Source organism: Pipistrellus hanaki, assembly GCF_964339955.1.
Source record: "Pipistrellus hanaki genome assembly, chromosome: 11".
Classification (NCBI taxonomy): Eukaryota; Metazoa; Chordata; class Mammalia; order Chiroptera; family Vespertilionidae; genus Pipistrellus; species Pipistrellus hanaki.
In genome coordinates this window covers 42,769,607-42,792,212 of record NC_140513.1, presented here as the reverse complement: position 1 = coordinate 42,792,212, position 22,606 = coordinate 42,769,607, and the positions used below count along the sequence as shown (strand labels likewise).

The window sequence follows — 22,606 nt, the reverse complement described above, 5'->3', positions numbered from 1 at the left end:
AAGCAGCAGAAGGTGCTGGCGGGGAAGTGGCCACCCCCTTTCTGCCGTCCCAGTGACCTGTGGAGGGTTCTCTCTGCTCACCAAGAGCAACTGCCCAGTCGTGGGACTGTGAAATGTCTGTTCTTCATCTTTCAACCTATGAATTTGAGTACAAAGATCCAGGAAGACCAAAATCTATTTCAGACACCCACAACACACTCTACCAGACAAAGATAAAAATAGGAAATGAATATAACGAGTGACTCATGATTCCTTAGACTTGGTATTGCACACCGGACTGATTCACGTCACAGAATCTCTGAGAAATTAAAGTCCCGGGCCAGATACAGGTGCAAGAGGAGTGAGAGTAATGTGTCTAGATGGAAAATTTATTCCAGAAGGAAGATGGAAACTCATCTCAGGATGATGAGACTAAGAGCACTGGGTCTGGGGTATGCTTAGTAATTAAGTGGATTTGACCCACCTCCAACACTCCAGAATCCAGGTATTTTTCCTCTCAGAGGAGCAGAAATCTTGAAATTTGGGTGTTCTTTGTTCATGGATGCTCTTAGAATGGGAACCAGTTGGGGCTGTTTGGACACACATCCAAAGGAAGAAACAGGGCTTGGCTGCCATGATGGGAGGTGAATGGTGTTTTTGGGTGATGATGCCTTTGGACTGATGGGTGACAGCGTTTATATATTAACTCAATTCTCCCAACAATTCAAGGGGATAGTTCCTATTAATCTCTGTTCTATGGCGATAATGTGTGTCAAGTGCTACTTTAAGCACCTGTTATGGGGAGCTGCTGACTGCCTGTTACACAATGGCAAAAACTTCCTATTGCTGGCATTCTGTAAACAACTATCCAAAGGTCAATCCCTGGCACCATATGCTCCTTATGAAATAGTGAGCACTGGTTTACCTTTGCCAAGGAAGGCGGGAGGGAGGGTGGAAAAGCAGATATTCCTGATTGATGGCCCTGGGCGGCTCAGTGGGACCAGTTATGATGTAGTTATAGAAGAGAGGTGAAAGGTATGAGTGTGCCAGCGGGTCACCCAGGCCAGCTGCTAATTATAGGGCCACGAGAACCACTTTTCTAAAGTTCAGTTTCATTATCTGTAAAATCAAGGTGAGAATAGCACTTGCCACAAGGGGTAGTGTGATGATTAAATGAGATGACACGTGAGGTTAGCCAGGGGCCAGATGAGCTCTGTGGGAGGGCCAAAGGCATGCTGGTGGGAGGGTCTGCAGCCCCCAGCGTGTTCCCCTGGGCAGTGCCGGGGGAGGGGCTTGTTTAGTCATTGCTACACTTGGTGTGCTAGAGGAGAATGATATTTTCCTGGGATCTCAGCCTTTCCTTTTTGACGGCTAATGAAGCTAATAACCAGTTCTTTTGGCGTGCTTATTAGATGCAGTAACAAAGGCATATATTAACTATGTCTTCTGGATATTTCTCTGATATGCTTTCTTTTAATAATGCTTCTCTGCCATTCCCCCTATTTTGTTTTTTTTATTTGTTCCTTGGATATTTGGTGCACTTCATCAGTGAAGCCACTCAGACCTAGAGCTACTTGGTCCTCCTTCTCCTGCTCCTCCCCCTTCTTCTCCTGCTCTTCTCCTTCTTTGGGGAAGATTTTAAGTGACTGGTTCAATTTCCTTAATGTTTCTGTTGTGATTCAAGTTTTAAATAAGTCCGTTTTTGTAAGTTATATATTTATAGAAAATTTCTTTTTTTCTCTAAGTCTTTCAATCTATTGGCATAAAGATGTTCAGGGACATTCTGGGATTTGTTTGTAGTCACTACTTTGTAAACATTGTCTAATTTTTATTTCCTGTCTAACCTATGGACAACTTGGAAGTCTGAAGTTACAGAAGGAAGGTTAAAGGTTTGAGTTACTTTCCCAACTATGAGGATTTTCTAGTTATCTTCTTGCGATTGATTTGTCACATCATTACATTGCGGTCAAAGAATAAATTCTGTGTGATTTCAATCTTTTGAGATTTGTGTATAATAGGTTTGTTTTTTGACTCTATAGGATGTAGTCTGTTTTCTTGAATACTATGTGCACAATGAAAAAATGTGTATTACCCAGCACTGTGTGCAGATTTTTATGTTCATCCATTTGAGTTTGTGATTCTGTTGTTGATATTTTCAGTATTTATACTGGCATACTTTGTCTGCCTGTTCTATAATTTACTCAGAGAGGTAAGTTTTAATCACTCACTCTGTATATGGATTTGTCTATTTCTTTTTGTAATTCCAAGATTATTTACTTATTTATTAAAAATATTTTTATTTATTTCAGAGAGAATGGGAGAGGGAGAGAGATACAAACATCAATGATGAGAGAGAATCATTGATTTGGCTGCCTTCTGAATGCCCCCTCCTGGGGATCAAACCTGCAACCTGGGCATGTGCCCTTGACTGAATTCAAACCTGGTATCCTTTAGTCCACAGGCCAATGCTCTATCCACTGAGCCAAATGTTGTTTGTTTGTTTGTTTGTTTATGTGTTTATTTATTTATTTATTTATTTATTTATTGGCAAAGTTGTTTAAAGGGATAGCAACTTAAAATTATTTTATCTTCCTAGGGGAATGAGTCTTTTATCACCTTCACCACTAGCACCAACAACAAAACTCCTCCATCACTGAGCACCCTACCACGGGAAATGGGTGTATGAAATGGCTAAAAGATTGCTACTTACAGTAGTGTGAAATGGTGCATAGTGAAAGTTATAAAGCCAGATGTCAAAAATTCATTGAAAACCATACAATGGAGAACACTTTGCAATTAATTAAGAACAACATTATGAAGTAAATTTAATATTCATAATATATTATTGAATTCTAATGCGGATTAAAAAACAATTTGAAACGTCTATATATAGAGAAAAAATCTGGAAGATCTGCATCATAATGTTAATTATAACTTGTATTTGCTTCCTTTTATTTGTATGTAGTTTCTACCTTTCACACTGCCCAAGGAGCACCAGTGTCATTGTTGAAAGTTAAGTAAAAATGAATAAACCCACCTACTCAATTCCCCCTACTGCACCTAAGAGAACAAACATACGGTGTGTGGGTATTTTGTTCTCACACCTTCAGCCATCTGACCATGTTCATCCTGTGTTCTGCTGCTGGTTTGTATCCCCTTCTCACTCCTCCTGCCACCCCTCATCCAGTGCCAGTTGAGCAGCCCTAGAAATTTCAGTCATTCTGACAGGACTTTGTTCCTCCTCTTCATTTTGCATTAATGAGTTCTCTTCTCACTGTAGTAGTAATTGCTGTGGAGTTCTCTAGAGACCACACCACTGGCTGTGTTTAGTTCTGAGCCTCTCGACTGCATGCAAGAGGCAGGAAAGACTTGAGAGAAGATTGCTGGAAGTACTTCAGGGGCCCTGGAGGCACTGATTTAGGAGGCAGCTGAGAGACATACATGTGAATATGTCAACTCTGCACTGACTATGCAGGGAGTGTGGGAAAACAGGCTTCCGGTCTGTGAAAAATGTAAACAGCAGAAACATTCCATAGGGTGGGTGGCTGAGACCCGCGGAGAGAGCGGAGGCTGGGTTGGGAAAGCAAGCGTCTGACACAGGGCAGGACAATTCTGCCTCCTGAGGATCTCGTATTCACCCAGGTTTGCCAGATTTTGAAAAAACAGTCAACGAAGCAAATGGGATAAAGAACTTGTTTTTTCACTCACCATCACCTCATGGAAATTGTTTTGTATCAGTACATCTAGCTTCCTTCCTTAAAAAACAAACAACAACCAAAAAAAGTTGCATTGTATCCCATAGTCTGAAGGCTCCAAATTATTTCAGCACCTTATTTGTTAAGTTCTTTGCTGTTTCTTTTGCAGTGAATTTCCTTGTCTACACATCTTCTGCACTTGTGTGATTGTGACACGAGTTGCATCAATACATGTAAGTAAGATCACTTAGTGTGAATGAAAAACAACCCATAAATTTCTGAAATGATGAATTGTTCTGTAGCCATAATAACAAGGAGTCACCAGAATTCCTTATAATCCAATGGATCAATAACTTGTGTGTGTGTGTGTGTGTGTGTGTGTATTTTACCAGCCAATCAATGTCAATCTCACCCTTCCAAAAACCAACCTGAGATGGAACACATTCCAACGAATATGCCTTAAATTCCAACCAACCACCAGTGTCATCCAAGTAACTAGACTTCTATAGACAATGTCAGCCCACTTACACCTCTGAAAAGCTGCCACCTCTCAGTTTTATGTTTTAAAAAACAAAGCAGCTCATGCCGGTGCAGCTCAGTTGGTTGGGCATCATCCAGTGCATCTCGGGTCAGGTGCACTGGATGTATCTGGCCAGGGCACAGGCCAGGGTGGCAGTGGATCCCCAGCAGCGGGCATGAGAGATGTGCCAATGGCTGTTGCCCTTAGATTGATATTGCCCTCTCACATTGATGTTTTTCTCTCTGCCCCTCTCTCTAAAAATCAATTTAAAAATCTTAAACATACACACACACACACACACACACACACATACACACACACACACACACAGCAGTGTACTCTGTACAGAGGCAATGTGCCTGAGCAGAACTCCCCTTTGCTCTAACCTCAGTAACTCCAGCTTGGCCTTCTTATTCCAGGTGCTGAGTGATGGTCTCATCATCCTTTGTTGCTAGAAATGCTGTAAAATTATATTTTGCATGTGTGTGTCTACACATTTTCACATTGCTTACACATAAATTACATTACAACTCTGTTGGGCATACTGTGCTCAGAGGTGAAGTGAAGGGGGTTGCGGGTAGATTTGTAACGTTTGCATAGATTTTAATCTTAAAATCTGGCCCCTTCAGGAGCTCAGAGTCGGGTCCATTTGTGGTCCATTTTTAGAAGTGGAATTGCTGAGGAATAAGAGGTGGGTACTTTGAAACTTGATAATACCATCCTGCAGAGAGTTCTCAATGTGTTTAACCATCATCAGTGAGGCGGATGCTTCTTTGTCTCTTAATCAACACAATTTTTAAATCTTTTGTGACTCCACAAAGTTAAAAGAAAATTTTCCTTGGATTTCTATTTCATATTTTTCCAAGTAAATAATCTTCTCTGTATAAGAGAAAATGTATTTCCTTTTTTTGTGTGGTGTGTATAGTCTGTAGACTAAATGATTTTTGGAAATTATCCTCAAGGCCAATTATTCCCGTGATAGTCCTATGCATAAAGAGAGGAGAGAAACAGTTGTCATTCACTTTTGTGTACAGTGGGTTAACCAGCAGATGTTCCAGTTGATTCATTGATTTCTAATATTCAGAAAAACAACTCACTGTTTCCAGGAACGCAGAGTGTTCTAAAGATGCCGAGGAGGAGAAAACTTTCAGTGAACGAAGGCTGAGGCGGTTCTCTGCCCCCACTTGTGTGCGGGCCCACACAGGTTAAAGTGGTTTCTATTTTTACAGAGCACAGACTGCAGCTGTTGTGGAGTGCAGGCCTTCTCCGCAGGTACCGGGGAGGATAATTGGCAGGTACCACGGAAGGTCGATGCAAAGTACTGAGCGCCGCCCACTCAGGGGCCCAGGGAGGCGTGGGCTCAGTCCACCTGCAGAGGCTCAGCTCACAAGTGACCACTGGGGCCGTTTCTACCAAGGCCAGCCGCCATGTCCCTTTCTTATCTGGGAAGGTCTGTCAAATAACGTTAACGAAATTCTCTGTGTGGATCTTAGTATTACTAAGCACGTTGACCTGTATTATTCCTCCTGACACACTTGATGCTAGAGAGCCGGGCCTGTTTGGGGAATGGAAATCAATTTTTTTTAATTGATTTTTTTCACAGAGAGTAAGAGAGAGGAATAGAGAGTTAGAAACATCGATGAGAGAGAATCATCAATCAGCTGCCTCTTGAAGACCCCTGCTGGGGATATGCCTTTAACCAAGGTACATGCCCTTGACCGGAATCGAACCTGGGACCTTTCAGTCCCAGACTGATGCTCTATCCACTGAGCCAAACTGGTTTCAGCTGGAAACCAATTCTAACGTAGCCCAAATAAAGGAAATCGAAGAAGGTAATCCTGGCATTCCCGTGTGTGAGCTTTACTATTACCCCCCTCTCATAAGTGGGGGTCACTTAAAGCACAGAGAGATGTACAGAGGGTGCCAGCTCTGAGGGGGAGATGGAAATACAGGTCTGCTCACCTGGAACTCTGTCTCTTTGCATCATAATAAACTGAAAACTATATACATAAATACCCCAAAATGTTACCTCTTCAGCAGGTACTTAGTAAAAATCCTTTTTTAAATATGTTTTTATTGATTTGAGAGCGAGAGGAAGGGAGAGAGAGAGGGGTAGAGAAACATTGATCAGCTGCCTCCTGCACGCCCCCTACTAGGGATCCAGCCCACAACATGGACATGAGTCCTGGCTGGGAATGGAACTGGTGGCTTCTCGATGCATGAGAAGACTCTCACCTGACCAGCCGCACCAGTAGGGCACTAGGAATTATTTTTAAAATAGCAACCTAATTTCCCACGTATAAGAATTAGTGGAGGATGAAAGAGGAATGCAGAACTACAGAAGGTTTGAATTTATGTTGAAAGCTTTTGAAACAAATGCTGTTTCTGACAAAGAGCACAAGGACTGCAGATTCGGTTCTGATTTCAAAGCTTAGGAAAGCTGCCTAAAGTGGCCCACTTGGCATTTTTGTGTTTGTAACAGTTGTTTTAAGATTTATTTTTATTTTCTGAAATTAGTTCGTGTGTGTTGTCTCCTTGTGCAGTGTCTGCCTCAAGAACTGAGCTGCTTGTTTCTCCTTCCAGCGAACACTGGTTGGAGAGCTTAATGATGCAGCATCTTTGACTGATTATGCAGTTTTCATTTTCAACTTGTACAGTAGAGCTGTCCTACTAATAATGCCTTCAGACGAAAAATTAATTTTGATCCTTGAAAGGTAAACATCTATGTGCTCTGTGTGTGTGAGTGTTCTTGGCAATCTAATTGAGCAACTTCTCTCCCCCCCCCCCCCCCACCAGTATGAATTTGACAAATTTGGCAGGCCTGTAAGGAACTATTGAGCTGGAAATCTGCATTGTGCTTATAAACTCAAAGATTCTTTGCTTATCACTGATTTAAATTTTCCATTGGGAAGGAGAAGTCAGAAAGAACAAGCAACATAGTAGAAGAAATCGGAGACATACCAAATGCTTAAACAAAACAAAACAAAACAAAACAAAACAAAACAAAACAAGAAAAAGGAGGACCTGGGAGGTCAGGGGCTCGACCTTTTCTTTCCTCTAGCTCAGTGGTTTTCAATCTTTCTAATACTGCGGCCCTTTAATACCTTTCTAATACTGCGGCCCTTTAATACAGTTCCTCATGTTGTGGTGACCCCCAACCATAAAATTATTTTCATTGCTACTTCTTTACTGTAATTTTGCTACTGTTAATGAATCGTAATGTAAATATCTGTGTTTTCCGATGGTCTTAGGCTCCACAGCAGCAGTTCTCAACCAGTGAGAACCGCTAGCAGGGTCGCCTAAGACCATCGGAAATGGTCTAATTTTGCTATCTGACTCACACTGGACTTGTCAGTCTCAGCTTTGCAGTAGCACCTGGGAACTTCAGAGTGCCCTGCAATGTGGGGCTAGTTTGACAGACTGTTCTAGTGTCAGATTCAGATTCTTAATTTTTAGGAATGCCTCCCTTCTCTAAATGTCTCACTTTAATTGCACCCAGTATTGTGCATCTATCCATTTTTTAAATGGACACTAACTGAGCTGTTACCCTGGGCCAAATATTGTCATTCGGTCAATAAAAATTAATCGATTGCCTGCTGTGAGCCAGGAACTGGATTAAGTGTTATGGATTTGACAGTGAGCAAAACTGATGCTCATAGGGTTCACAGTAGTGTGGGGGAGGTAAATGTGTATTCAATCACATGACACACACACTACATATATGGTTACAATCTATGCTATGATGAGTGCTCGGAAGGAAAAGAACGAGGCGTCCTAAGAGAGTGGGAGCCAAGGACCTTTCCCCTGGTCGGTGCTGTAGTGTTGTTACTCTCATATGCGTTACTCATTTACTCCCCATACCCACTCTTTGATCAGAAGCCGCCGTCCTCACTTGGCAGTTAAAGACCTGAGAAGGCAAAAGAGGTTCCGGTGCTCCCTGTACCACCCCTAGGGTGCTCCTGTAGCAATTAAAGACAAATGCAAGGGAAGTGCTGATTGGTTGGTGTATGAGCTCTTTGAAATCTTCCTACCGTCCTTTATTGGTCCATTCTGAAAATTTCGTGTCAATATATCCCTGTAAAGATAAGCAGGCTATTAGTATAGCTTCGAAATGATGTGGAAGTAGCTCAGTATGTCTGTAGCAAAACCCACCAATGGCAAATACTATACAGCTGTGGTTGAATGACACGGCTGTCCTCCATTATGCATACTCAGTTCATCAGCTCCGGACTGGCTGCTGCACCTTCTCGCTGCAGATGCAACGCCTCCCAAGGTTAGGAGAGAGCTGCTCTAAGGGAGGCCCACAGGAGGCAAACAAGCAGCATGGTTAGAAAAAGAATTAGAAATAGAGGCTCTTGGGCACACACTAGGTCTGGTACGTCAGACTCGCTAGGGGCGGGCCCAGCAATCTGCTTTTTAACCATCTCTTCAGGTGATTCTTACGCGTGATAACATTTGACCTGTGCTGCCCTTTAACCTGTGGGCAAGTGCTAAAACTCGCCTCCAGGTAAATCTGCAACCATGTGATTCTTACAAATGAGAATGCACGTAGGCTAATGGATCCCTGTCAGCTATTGCTCTACAGCAGTGTTTCCCAAACTTCTCTCATGATGAGGATCACCTGGTGGAGTTGTTAAAATACAGATTCCTGAATCCCAACTAAGAAGTGCTAAACTAGAATTTTTGGAAACATATAGGTAAAATTGTATACTTAACTTAGTGCTCTAGAGTTAAGTTACCCAGGTAATAACTTAGAGCTCTAGAGTGAAGTATACACTGCTCTACATAAATAGGATGTTAGAACTGGCAGGAAGCATTGACTGGCAACTCAACTTTCACTTTTGAAGAAGTTACAAAAACGTATGGGTCACGTTAGTAAAATATATGCTGACGCATATTTTTTGTGTCATCCATTCTACTCTTTCTAGTATGTTCTCTAATAACTCTGATAATCAAGTGCATCCTGGTCTATGGTGAGCTGCTCAGAGAATCAGAGGTGGGCCAATCAGTAAGCTTGCTACGTCTGTCCTGTAATTCTGCTTCAAGGTCAAGTCAAGATAAGAACCTCATGGAAAATCGTGCATCGATCTCATGGGAACACATCCTCTCTCTGGGGTAAACTCCAGGCAGGTGGTCGGCAAAGTCATATCCTTGTAACGGACGAGCACAAGGGGCCTGATACCAGCTGTAAAGGTGGATTGGCAGATTAATAATTATCACACCCGTTTTTCAAAATGCCCCTTCTGCCCTCCAACCCTTTCTCAGTTGTCCCCAATCTCCTTCTATGTTTGCTTTCTCCTTCACACAAATGGATCTGGAAATAGAGCTGCTGTTCATTTGTTTGGTGGTTTACAAAACATGCCCATGTGCCTGTGGGCATGAGAACAATAAATCATAAGCCATAAATGAATGACAGGAAAACAACAACAAAACCAAGTGAAAGCGGAAACTCACAGGCCTTTGTAAGTAAGAAGCCTTTTTTCTCTTATCAGGGGAAAAGGCAGTCAATTCTATATTACGTCTCTCATACCTATGAGTACTCTTTTTTAATAATAATAAAAAAAAGCTGACTGGATACTAGGATTAGCTGGCGAAAGGAAAAATGTTAGAAATAGCTTCTAAAAGAACTCTAATGGTTGCCTTCAGGTAAGGAAATATGATTGATTTAAGCTTTTGTCTTTATACTTTTCCGTATTTTCTTCAATGAATAATGACAAGAATGACAGCCATTATACATTCAGTGCTTGCTAAACTGTCGTTTCCTTTTCACAATAAGCTTGCAAGGTCATTGCGGGTCTACTGTAAAAGCTCCTATGCATGCAAAGCTCCTATAAATCCAAAATCTGAGTAGTTTACCTGGGTTACCCAGGTAATAAAGACGGGGACTGATCCTGGGCCCCACATATGCCTCCTCCCAGGCCTCTTCCTATTCTCCTCAGCTTGCCTTGCTCCTTCCCTGCACTCCCAACCCCATGGGGCTCCCTTTCATGTCTTGTTAGAAAAAAACCTGTAAATATAAGAGTTGAAACAAGAAGGCCAAGCATCCTCTTCAACCTCCGCTGGGAATGTGTGCATCCAGTGACTTATTCTTTCCAGAGGGTTCCAGAGGAGGAACCGGGCGCATGGCTTGCCTGGTTTCCCTAGTTTGATCCTCTGATGTCCATTCAGTCTCTGCCAACACGAAAGCACAGCCCTCCCTGGCACATGCCTGGCCGGCAGAGGGGAGGCAGGAACTCGGCAGATAGGCCTGCCCAGTGCTCTCCGTCAATGTTCCCTCCTGGGCAGGAACTCCGGAACTGGTGTTAGAAAGGTTGGTGGCCCTGAGGAGGAAGTGCTGATGACAGAAATGAAGAGGTGGAAGAGAGTGGTGGCTGTTAGGAAACAGAAGCTTGGGATAAATCAAAACTATAAAGCCACTGGGCTGGCATGGCTCAGTGGCTGAGCATCAGCGTATGAACCAGAAGGTCACCGTTTGATTCCCACTCAGGGCTCATGCCTGGGTTGTGGGTTAGATCCCCAGTGGGGGGCATGCAGGAGGCAGCCGATGAATGATTCTCTCATCAATGTTTCTATCTCTAACCCTCTCCCTTCCTCTCTGAAATAAATAAAAATGTATTTTTTTAAAAAAGATATATAAAGTCAAATTCAGTGGTTCAAATAGATGATATGACTGAATCAACCTTATTTCAATACAGAAGAAAGTGGATTCATGGGACTGGTGCTGCTTCTGCTTGCACCAGGACAGAGACTCCTCAAGTGTAAAAACACGCCTGGAGGGTGAACTGGTTGAGGGAAAGTCTAAGCAATTCCTAACCTTCTGGGTGAGTCGGGGAGGAAAAGAGGAAAGGAGGTGGGAACCTTTTAAGTATTTCTGTGCTCGCAGTGCTGGGGACTCAGAGGTCTTGGGCTACATTCATTTGGAATAATAAGGATTTAGTCTTCCAGCTTCTAACTTTGAGAAGGGGTAGTAAGGCTGACTATTCGTGGGCTGACTTTTGTCTATTGAGAGGACTTGGGGAAAGTTAACCTTTGTGCCTCGGTCTCCTCCTCAGTGAAAGTGAGGGTGAGAACTGCCCTGGCCGGGTGGCTCAGTCGGTTGGAGCATCATCTTGTGTACCAAAAGTTTCAGTTTGATACCCGGTCAGGTCCATACGTAGGTTGCAGGTTAAATTCCTGAAATATAGTAGCAACCATACTTGGGTAAAAACTGCTGTTTGAATTTTAACCCTGTTATTCTGGCTTCTGCACCTGCTTAAACATAGGTGGAGACCTGGAGGCTAAGGCAATGTTCCCGTGCCTGGGGCCAGAGCTACAGGAGATTGATTCCCACTGACTCAGTAGCTTCAGGGGTAGAAACTGTAGATAACCTTTAGAGATTAACTACTGAGCTCTGCTTCTGTATTATCAGCTATTGCAAGATAGGGCCACATTCCATGTCCAGCAGGATGAGACTGGGAGTGACCCTGTGAGCTGAGCCCAGCCTTTAGAATTTAGAACAAAGGGAAATTCTTGTGATTTGGACCTTTAAAAGGACTGCCTACACCTGGAATGGTGTGGCCGTGAGTGTGGCCACCTGCATATGGTGCTCTTGCGGCCGCCCTGGCCAGTTTTTCAATAAATCCTTGCCTGCTTTTTTAAATCAATCATCAGCCTCCGGTGTTCTTATTTTGAACCCAGGGTTCGACCCCACAACAATTCCCTGTTGGGGCATGTGCGCAATGTTTATCCCTCTCCTTCTCCCTTTCTCTCAAATCAATAAAAACATATTCTCGGGTGAGAATTACAAAAATAATGGGAGGAATAAGTGTCTCTCTCACAGGGACCGGGGAGTGAATGAGCTAATGTGTGTAATATGCTCAGAACAGAGCCGGGCTCAGAGTAAGCTCTCTGAGGTAGATGTCATGCTGATGCTCTGCTTTGTTATCCCAGCAGCCTCCTCCCTCTGGTCATCTGCTCGTCCCTCATCCGATGATGGGCGCTCGGGAAGGCCTCCTCTCTCTGACCCACTTCACACGCTGGGGAGGCCTGTCACGGCAAGCCAGGCAGTTCCAAAGGACCATGCTGCTCTGAGTGAGAGGGGGGCAGGATGCAGTTCTGGGGCGCTCACACCAGAACCCGCCCCGCAGCTCCCACTCTTTAACGAACCCCTGCTTCTCCGAGGCTTCCAGGGCACACGTCAAAACCAAGAGGCTGCAGGAAGAGAGGAGAGAGAAGAGAGAAGAGCAGAATACTCTGATGATAAGAAGGAGAGGTGAGAAAGCCTAGGAGGAAGAAAGGGGAGTAGCCAGAAAGGCCATGTTAGGAACTAGAACATCTCCGAGGTGGGTGGGAGGGCAGAGATCAAGGTTGCTTAAGCAACCGATTGAGCCACCTCCAGGGGTCTTCAAACTACGGCCCGCGGGCCACATGCGGCCCGCAGAGGAGTCTGATCCGGCCCGCCAGGTTTTTTGGGCAGTGAGCACAGCCTAGGTGTTACAGTAGGAATTAGTAGTTCTTATAGTCTGGCCCTCCAGCTCTCTGAGGGACCGTGATCTGGCCCCCACTTTAAAAAGTTTGAGGACCCCTGGGTTAAGGCCTGGCTGGGTTCAGCATCCCCCTTGGAAACGGAAGTCACAGCACAGGGCCTGTAGGGACCCATTCTTTTTTTTTTTGATTTTTTTAGAGAGAGGGATAGAGAGTTAGAAACACCAATGAGAGAGAATCATCAATCAGCTGCCTCCTGCGCAACCCTCACCGGGGATATGCCTGCAACCAGGTACACCCCCTTGACCGGAATCGAACCTGGGACCCCCCAGTCTGCAGGCTGACGCTCAATCTACTGAGCCAAACCTGTTTTGGCGGGAGGCCCATTCTTGTGAAGCCAGCCTGCTTGGTTACAAACAGTGTCTTCATGGGATCTCGGTGCCTTACGGTGCGGCCTCCTGGGCCATCCATCCTTCCAGGAGGTCACAGACCCGGGACCTGCAGAAGTTGGTCCAGAATTTGAAGGAAAGCCCCCTGTATGGCACATGCATCCTTGACCATTGGGGCTCTTGTCAGAGGACTGCGTCCTTTTCTTAGCGCCCCGCAGCAGGGTCTCTGCACAGACAACCAACACCATGGGGTTTGGTTCCCGGGATTTGCAGCCTTGGATGCTGGAGCCAGCTGCCCAGGTAGTAACTGCTGGAGTCAGAGGTCAACTTGGAGAAGAGAGTACCTGGCCCTCCTCCCCGCGTCTAGGGGAATGCTCACCATCCGCTCACCATCCAGCAGCAAGTGAAGTGCGGGTGGAAGGAAGGGGTTATTTATGGTCATGTCCTTGGTACCCAGCAAGTTGCACGAATTTTTGGGCTCCTCCCACCCTCCCACCCTGTCCCCCTTGCTGCTGTCTGGACCCTGCCAACGAGGCAAGAACTCTGAGCTTGGGACCTCTGCTCCCAAGTGGGCGCCAACAGCCCCCAAACCTCCTGGTGGGGAGAGAGGGCCCACCCCGAGCCAGGCTGAAGCCCGTTCCCAAACTAAGGCCTGGGCCCTCGGAGCGGCCCGGCGAACAGCAGGTGTCACCCTTCTGCTTCCGAACCCCCGCCGCAGCCTCCAGGTGCCCCGCGCTCTCCAAACCTGGGCGCCCCGGCCGCGCGCCCCGCAGAGCCGCTGCGCCCGCGTGCGCCCGCCGCGCGCTCCCGCGCCCCGGGGACGGCGGGGGCGGAGGCCGCAGGTGTCCGAGCCGCCCGCCCGCCGGCCGCCTGCCCCGCCGGGAGGTGCGGGCCCCGCCAAGCCCCTCCCCTTCCCCCGGCAGCTGCGCCCGGCGCCCGGGCCGGAGGACGGAGCGCCGCCGCCGGGGCTGCGGGCGGGCGGGCGAGGCGCGCGCCATGGCCAAGGCCGCGGCTCCGGGCCGGGTCCCCGCGCGCCTGCACTACCGCGTGCAGCTGCGCTTCGTGACGGAGGAGCAGCTCTTCGCGCCCGGGCCGCTCACCACCCCCAACCCCAAGGCCCTGCGGCTGGAGGTGCACGCGGCCGGCGAGGAGGCGGACGCCACGGTGACGGACGGTGAAGTACTGGGCGCCCCGCCCGCCGGGCCTGTGGGCGCGTTGGGGCGGCGGGCGGGGGGCCGGGCCTGCGCAGGTGCGCCCCCCGCGGGCTCCGGGGAGGCCCCCGCCCCCCGAGAGGGCCCAGGGCGCCCCGCGGGGTGTGCGTTGCTCTCAGGGAAGTTGGGGGACGGAGAGGCCCTGAGGATGAGGCTTTTTGGCCTACGTGGGAGCTTGGTCAGCGGTGAGTCCTGAGAAGGAAGGCCGCAGTGGTCCTCGCGGGGAACCTCCTTTAAAAAAATGTTTGTTTTTTTTTAAATTTAAATTCTTTATTGTTGAAAATATCACGTAGGTCGTCTCCTCCCTCCCTTCTTTTCCTTACCGCCTCCTCCACTCCCCGCATTAATCTCTCCATCCCGCTCCCACCCCCAGCACATCCCTCACTCCCAGCACATCCCTCCCCTCCTGCTCTCTGGGCCTCTGGACCCGGTCCCCGCACTGCCCGTCCTGCTGGAGTGGGACCTGCGGGGAGGGCCGGGCGGGCGGGCACCTGTCTGAGCGGCTGTCCCAGCCAGTGTGGCGGGTACCAGGCATTCATGTTTGGTTCCAAAAGTGACCTCCATCGAACTCATGCAAGTGCCATCCCCTGGGTCCCGTCATTCGTGGGCCTGTGGAGGGTGTGCTTCCAACTTCAGTGGGAATCTCAGACCTTGGTGAGAACTCAAGGAAGTGGATGGAACCTGGCCCCCAGAAAACGCGCTTACATACGCACTCACTCTGTATGTATGTGTGTGTGTGTGTATGTGTGTGTGTGTGTGTATGTATATGTATATGTATACACACACACACACACACACACACACACACACACGTGAGGGGCACACGCCTCCTCCCCCCAGCCTGTCACCCTGTAGTAGGAAGTGCAGATCCATCTTCCTGCCCTAACATAAGATTTCAAGTCAAGTTCAAAGTGCTCTGCACTGCGGTGTGGCTCCGGTGGGGGTTTCAAATACCTGGCCAGAGCCATTGGGAGGCTCCTGGGGACAAGGAGAATACAGATTCGCTGCTCTATCTCCAAGGCCTTAGAACAGCCTCTGGCGCGCAGTAGGCCCTCCATAAGTGCTCGTGAGAGGAAAGAGAGCCTGGGAATGGGTCTCTGAACTTCAGGCTCCTTTGGGATGGGCTGGTTTGGGTATTTAAGAGAGAAGTATTAAATACCATTTGACTAATATCTTGGGAAGCTGGGAGGCTTGGCGAGAGATCAAAAGCCTTACTCAGCAACTCATTGATTCCTCTTAGATTCGAGAAGGAAAAGGAGTAGCTTTCAGTGTTTCTCCTGGGAATTCTGAAACGCGAGCTGCCAGAAAAGAGTTCAGTTCGCCTATTATGATAATTTTATTTAATCTGAAGCCAGGCTCGGAGAGAAACAAAAGAGCGGATTTTGAGATTTACACACTGCTCGGCGTCCTACGGATTGGTTTCCTACACGTGTGCATTGAGAAATGTGCTAGGTTAAAGGTAACTAAGGATGTAGACTCCCCAGTGTGTTACCCAATGCCTGGCCTGTGAGGATGTAATTATCTTACAGAGAGGAATAAGCTTTCCTTCAGTGCAGTAAATCTGGTCTAGAGATGACCTCGGCGGGATGGATTAAGCCAAACTAATGGAAATGGAAAGAATAATTCAAGCGAAGGCGGGCACTCATGGTCACCAGATTTTAACTAAATTTCTTGGGAGAAAGAGTTATACCAGGAAGCAGAGAACTCTAACAACTTGAATCCTAAAATGTGCTCTATGTCTGATCACAGTTGTTGACGCTTGCTAGTCTTCTGTGGCGAGTTTATGGAGAGAGACTGTTCTGGAGTTTGTTTTTGTTTTTAGCAGCACGTTTTATCTATTGACCAAATGGACCCCTGTGGATGGGGCCAGGCAGAGCCAGCTGAAAAACAGATTCTAAGAAACCATTAGCAGAAAGATTCTGGTCTGCACAGATATCACATGTTTAGTAGCAACATTTTGGATGGGTAGGCTATCTCTTGGGATGAAGATTGGCCCAACTTCTTTAGTGGAATGAGCAGTTTCTTAGCTCACATCTAGGGTGAGTTGATAAACAAGTGTACTCTGGAGTGACACTGCCTGGGTCCAAGTCCCGATGCTACTGTTCATTCGCTGTGCTGCATCTATCAAATTACTTAAGCGTTGGCGCTTTTCCTCAGTAAAATAAGAGTGATAATACATGTTAAGTTATTAAATAAAATAATGCAAATAGGTATAAATTAAGAACCCAGTAAGTGTTCGGTATTATTATTAATAGTATATTTATGTTCTGTCCCCCAAAATCCAGTTTCCTCCAGCTGTTCTGAGGGATAGTTAGGCTGTGTTTCTGTGAAGATATTCCAAACAAGACTTAAGTTAAATCTTGGGAAAAATGGAATACTCTTTCTGATTCCCAATCTTAATAATTCGTGGAAAGAATGGAACAAAAAGACAAGTCAGTTTATTCTCTTTTCAAGCCCTCCGACGCTGGCAGTTATTTTGTGAATGGGACACACCAGGTCACCCAGCAAGTAATGCGCTCCAGCTTGTGAACTCTGGGAAAACAGTCCTTCCTTCCTTCCCATCTTAAATGCTTCTTGAGTCCTTATCCTACCAGGAGCCTGCCTGACCCCAGAACTTCCCATAGCACCTCGTATACTCAAGGCATCGATAAATGTTTCCTGAGTGAATCAGGGGGTCTAAATCAAGAATTGTTAAATCTTGCTAAAATAAGACTTAAAATACCGTGAGCACTGAGAGTGCAGAATCTCAGTCGCGCCCAAACGACGGAGACACTGACTTTGTTTATTGGTGTTTTCAAATACAGTCTGTTGGTTGAAAATGTGGGGTACAGTACGGTCATCAGATCAGCAGGTGGCTGCCTTGGGAAAGTTAGTTTGTCACCGTTTCCAAGGGGAGGGGCGCTGCACACCGTGGCCCGGGTTCGAGGAGAAGGTCCGGAGGCAGAGGGAGGACATGGAGCTGCGGGCGGGAGCCTTCCCTGTGGTCCTGTGGGGAGGGAGGGATGGGGCAGGGTTAGCGTGGCTAGTGTGAGTGATTTCAGGGGGTCCTGGGGTGTAGAGGCCGTCCCTCGTTGTTTGGTACCTGCCCAAGGGGACAGTGGCCCTTGAGAATGAGAGGCCAGCCAAGTTAGTGGTTGAGGGTGAGCTCTGACTGGTCGGCGTGTGAAAAGGGTGCTTGCAGGTGCGCCATTCCTCTCTCTAGGAATTGGCTGGCCTGGGAGGGGCAGTCTTTCCAGGGGCAGCTAGGCCCCAGATGTCAAAGCATCGGAATTCAGAAAATAAAGACGTGGCTCATAGGAGGGAGAATCCTAACCCAGGGGATGAGTAAGGATGCAGGGAGGGAGTGGATGTCGGCTGGGCTCCGAGAGGCTATAGGTGGGAAGGGCCTGCCGGTAAGGTCTTCAGTTCAGGTGATGGGAAAAGTATATACAGTGTTTTCATAGCTCAAGTGCATGAAAGGACTGGAAAATGAAGGGGAAACAAAAGAGGTGGGGGGATGGGCCTGCTTTCCACCTCCTTCTCCAAATGCTGGGCGCTGTAGGAGAAAGACATCGAGAGCGGAGGCTGTGTCGCACCAAGGCCAAGGGAAGAGGGGATCTCCAGGAGAGAAGATGGAACATTTTTCTCTCTCATTTTATATTTGTCTTTTTAATGAATCTGGAAGAGTTAGGAGCATAGATACATAAGCCACGTAGACAACCAGGCATAAAAATGCGGTGCTTTTGTCTCTGAGGTATTGTAAAAGGGTTCTAGGGGTTTTGTTCCTGCTCATCTCATTAGAGGAGGGAAAAGGGAATAGAGGAAAAGCCAGAGAAAAACATCCTTTGTATCACATAGGAGTTTTAATCTCCCTTCGTTAACTTCTGTGAAAACAGAGTTAGTAAACTGAGGCCTAGCAACAGAATCCTGAAGTCAGGCACCTACATACAATATAAGCATTCATTACTTTTCATCAACACATAGTTTTTGTACACATCTTCATGCTCATCACTGTGCAAGCGATAAGTGAGCTGCATAAAGACCCATCTCTATGGCGCTAATATTTTAATTGGAGAGGACAATAGCCAAAGACACAGCGAGATAATTTCAGATCAAGATAAATGTTTTGAATTAAATGAACAGAATGGAGAGAGACAGACAGACAGACATAAAAAGAGAGGGAAGCCAGTGTAGACAGTATAGTCAGCGAAGGTCTCTCTGAGGAAACAGTATTTGATCTGAGGCAGGAAGGATGAGAGGAGCCGGCTAAGCGAAGAGCTGGAGGAAGAGTGTTGCGGGCAGAAGGAATGGCAGTGAAAGGCTCTGATGCTGGGAGCCGGTGTGTTTGAGATGATGGTCAGTGTAGCTGACGCTTGTTAAGAGGGACGGGGAGTAATTCAAGTTGGAGTTTAGCATCTCGGTTATGGGAGTATCACAAGCTGCCTATAAACTCGGAGACTTAAAATAACTTTTATAACATTCTCGACTCTGTGGCTCAGGAACAGGTAGGGCTTGGTGAGGTGACTGTTTGCTCCTTATGACACCAGCGGAGGGTTCTCTTCGGCCCCCGCTGGTGGCCAGCCTGGCCGGGAAGAGCCAAGAAGGCTTCATTCTCCGGAGCTGGTATCTGGGCAGGTGTTTGCTCATTTTTGTGTTAATTGGGTGGGCCGTGGGCCCAGATATGTATTCAAACCTTGTTCTGGATGTTTCTGCGAGGGTGTTTTTGGGTGAGATGGTTTACATTTTGAGTAAAGCAGGTTACCCTCTGGAATGTGTGTGTGTGTGTGGGGGGGGGGCCTCATCTAGTTAGTTGAAGGCGCTGATAGAACCAAGTCTGGCCTTCCCTGAGCAAGAAAGGATTCCGCCGGCAGTGCTGGCTCCTCCCTGGGCCTTCACCCAGCCAGCCTACCCTGCAGATTTTGAACTTGCTAAGTTTCCATAATTGTGTGGGTCCATTCCTTGAAATAAATCACTTCCTGTGGGCACACACACTTCTTACGGGTGTTGTGTCTTGGGGGAGCCTCAGCTAACACCACGGAGAGGGCTGAGAGACCGGGACTCTCCGCGGGGAGCCTGCATGCAGCCTGTCCACACGTGGCTCCCTCCAGCCCGGCTTCCTCACACCGTAGACTTCTTCTGTGGAGGCTCATGGCTCCACGTGGGAGTTTCCTGGCAGATAAAGCGGAAGCTGCGTTCTTCTTTGTGACCTGGAAATTAGCTGACATCACCTGTGTCATGTTCTGTTGGTCACCTGCTGCCCGGGCTCCAGGGGGAGGGTGTGAACTTCCCCGCCTTGTGGGAGGAGCGTCCAAGAAATGGAGGACAATGCTTTCTGGTAACATTGCCAGAAAGACCCACCAGGTCATGTGGAATGTTATTCTCATTCATTCACTCTCTCCCTCTCTCCCTCTTTCACTCTTGTGTTAGGGGGGTGGCCTGTAAGAACAGCCCTCTTCACCACCATCCCTGAGAAAGCTGTTCAGAGAGCATGAGTTTGGATGGGCACCCCGATAAACTTCCTGATTGTCCCCTCATGAGCTGAGCCTGTCCCCAACCCCAAAAGGGAAAAACACATGCAGACCTGCCACGTGGGTAGAACAGCCCAGAAAACACCTCCTCGGTAGGCAGGAAGCAAGAGGTGAGGTGGCTGGCCTGGACCGGGTCCTGTCCTTCTCCCCAAAGCATCCATCCAGAGAACCCTGGGTGTGGGGACAGGCTAGCCCTCTTCCAGGGGCACCACATTCCTCCTTGCAGCCAGAATAGGGTATGTGCTGAGACGTTCTTCATTGTGAGAGACACTGCAGAACGGTTAGCACCTTGGTCCCTTCCCAGTAAATGCCAGCAACCCCCACTGTGGTGCCCCCGTTATTGTGGCCGTGAAGACCCGCCTTCATGCACGCTGGCAGAACTCCTTTCACATGGACACAGGAGGGAGGGAAGATGCAGAATCCTGTCCCCTGACCTCTCCCCTCCCAATAACCACAATCTCGGACACTCTCACACTTCTCCATCTCAACCATCTGCAAGTCACTGCCTAGATCTTGGGCACAGTAGGTCCCTCTCCCGAACAGTAGGCCGCTGCTTCCATTCACCGTCACAACTCTCCTTGCAGCCATCTCATCCCAGCAGCTGTGTAGATACAGTATGATGGTTGCACGGAAGAGTGGTTAAAGCTTGTGAAATAGTCAGCAGAATCCTGCCAAGTAACTCCTTTCTTTTATTGATATTTTACCAAGAGCAATGTCCACATGATTTTGTTACAGCTTTCCAAGAAATATGCTTGATGCCCCTTCCCTGAGACTCTCCGCTGGCCCTGGCTTTGTGTCCCGGCGTCATGGGCACGCCAATGGGGGGAAAGCATTTCCTTCCTCCGCCAGGTGGTGGTGGTACCTCCAATGGATGACAAATGGACAGCCGTCCAAGGAGGCCGCTGTGTATCTGGGTCTAAAGACACCAGAAGGGAGAACAGATGAAAGGACTTGTTCTCATGGTCAAATAAAGACCCTCTAAGATCCCTTTCTCCTCCCATTTTCAGTAGTGGTTACTAAGACGGGGTCTGTATTCAGCCGACGGGTAAATCAGTTCAAAGACATGAAATCCGCTGACTACTACTTTCAGTCAATGCCATTGGAAAGAGAAGCAAGGCATGTGGATCTGGGGAGTGGATTGTGGATAGCACCCTAGTGCCTCATTTTAAGAATTAGTACTGAAATAATATAGGATAAAAAGAAAAGAATTAATCCTGAAACCAAGAGGTTACTGAGCAAGAAAGGGACATGTCCCTGACATCATATTTGTGCTTTGTGTTGGGACTGGCCACTGGGTATTTGGGAAAATGAGGCTTACAACCAGACTAGGAACCCCCCCCCCCCCCCCCCAGTGGTTTACAACCAGGTACCAGACTAGAACCTCCCTGATGATGAAAATCCCTCTTCACTGCTCCCTCCCTCTCCTGGGGTCACAGGTAGGAGCCTTTCCCCGGTGGTTAGAAGCGATTTAAGGAGGAGTGAGTGCATTCCATCATCAGGATCCCATCTTCCCAGGGATTTCCTCCCTCAAAATCCCTGTGCCTGGGGCTCCCCCCCCCCCCCCCCCCCCCCCCGCCCTCCCCCCCAGGATTCCTTTTCCTTCCAGCCTGGGGTTTCCACCTGAGGAGTTTCTGATAAAAGGTCTACCCAGCCCATTAGCATTTTAATAGACAAATCCATGCCTCAGAGCAATGACTTTAGATTCTTGAGTAAGAGGGTCTTTCTTTCAGGTCTGAGAGATCATTGGGTATCCCGGATCACTCTCTGATTTATTATTATTATTATTATTATTGTTATTGTTAGCTAAACTACTCTCTTATTGTGGGTGCTAGACACATTATCTCTAGCCTGACAGTAACCTGGAGGGTAGAAATACCAGAAATTTCCAGGTTATTTTAAGGGTTCATATTGTTTCAGATATATATATAGTCCTCAAAACCTGTACTCCTCACTTTCCATGGCACCCACCTAGGGTTTAGTTACAGTCTTTCACCCAGGGTACAGCTGGACTTGTAGCCACAGATCCAAAGTTGCATCTGTCTACAGACTAAGGAGAAATTTTAAAAATTATTTCCTTTTGGTTAATAAGTAAACAACCAAGTTGGAATCACGGGCTACAATTCACAAGTGTATTTAATGAAACTGTTGTGGAGTCGAATCCTCGGTTCAAAATAAGACCACTGGAGGCTGATGATTGATTAAAAAAAAAGCAGGCAACGATTTATTGAAAATTCGGCCAGGATGACCACAAGAGCACCACATGCAGATGGAGTCCACAGGACCTCACTGTTCCAGGTGTAGGCAGTCTTTTTAAAGGTCCAAACCTTTAAATGTGGCCCTATCTTGAGATAGCCGATAATACAGAAGCAGAGCTCAACGGTTAATCTCTAAAGGTTATCTACAGTTTCTACCCCTGAAGCTACTGAGTCAGTGGGAATCAATCTCCTGTATTTCTGGTCCCAGGCACAGGAAAATTGCCTTAGCCTCCAGGTCTCCACCTGGAAGCTGAGGTAACTACCCTATGCTTAAGCAGGTACAGGAGTCAGAATGGCAGGGTTAAAATTCAAACAGCAATTTTTACCCAAATTTGGTTGCTACCATATTTCAGAAACACCTTTAGAGGAAGGGAAGTGGTCGACTCAAATGCTTCTTAGAATATGAATGAGAAGCTTTAAGCACATTTTCAAATTAGGAGCCATAAAGGCGGGAAGAATAAAGAGCACTAGCCAGGTCAGCACTAGCTAGGTCAGCTGAATGGACTATGTGAGCTACACTTATTCTAAGCATTGTCCTGGTCAGTCTCTTTGGTGAGAGGGATTAAAAAGGTCTCCACTAACACTTC

General features: G+C 47.1%; 1 protein-coding gene across 1 annotated transcript in view; it reads left to right on the top strand.

Annotated features, from left to right (window-relative positions):
- The first annotated feature begins 13,749 nt into the window (after positions 1-13,749).
- LOC311630477 (histone-arginine methyltransferase CARM1-like) overlaps positions 13,750-22,606 on the top strand; it is a 202,741-nt gene continuing 193,884 nt past the window's right edge. The window contains exon 1 of the mRNA XM_084899523.1: positions 13,750-14,220. Coding sequence (XP_084755649.1) covers positions 14,043-14,220 — 178 coding nt within the window. The 5' untranslated portion in view covers positions 13,750-14,042. The remainder of the gene's footprint in view (positions 14,221-22,606) is intronic.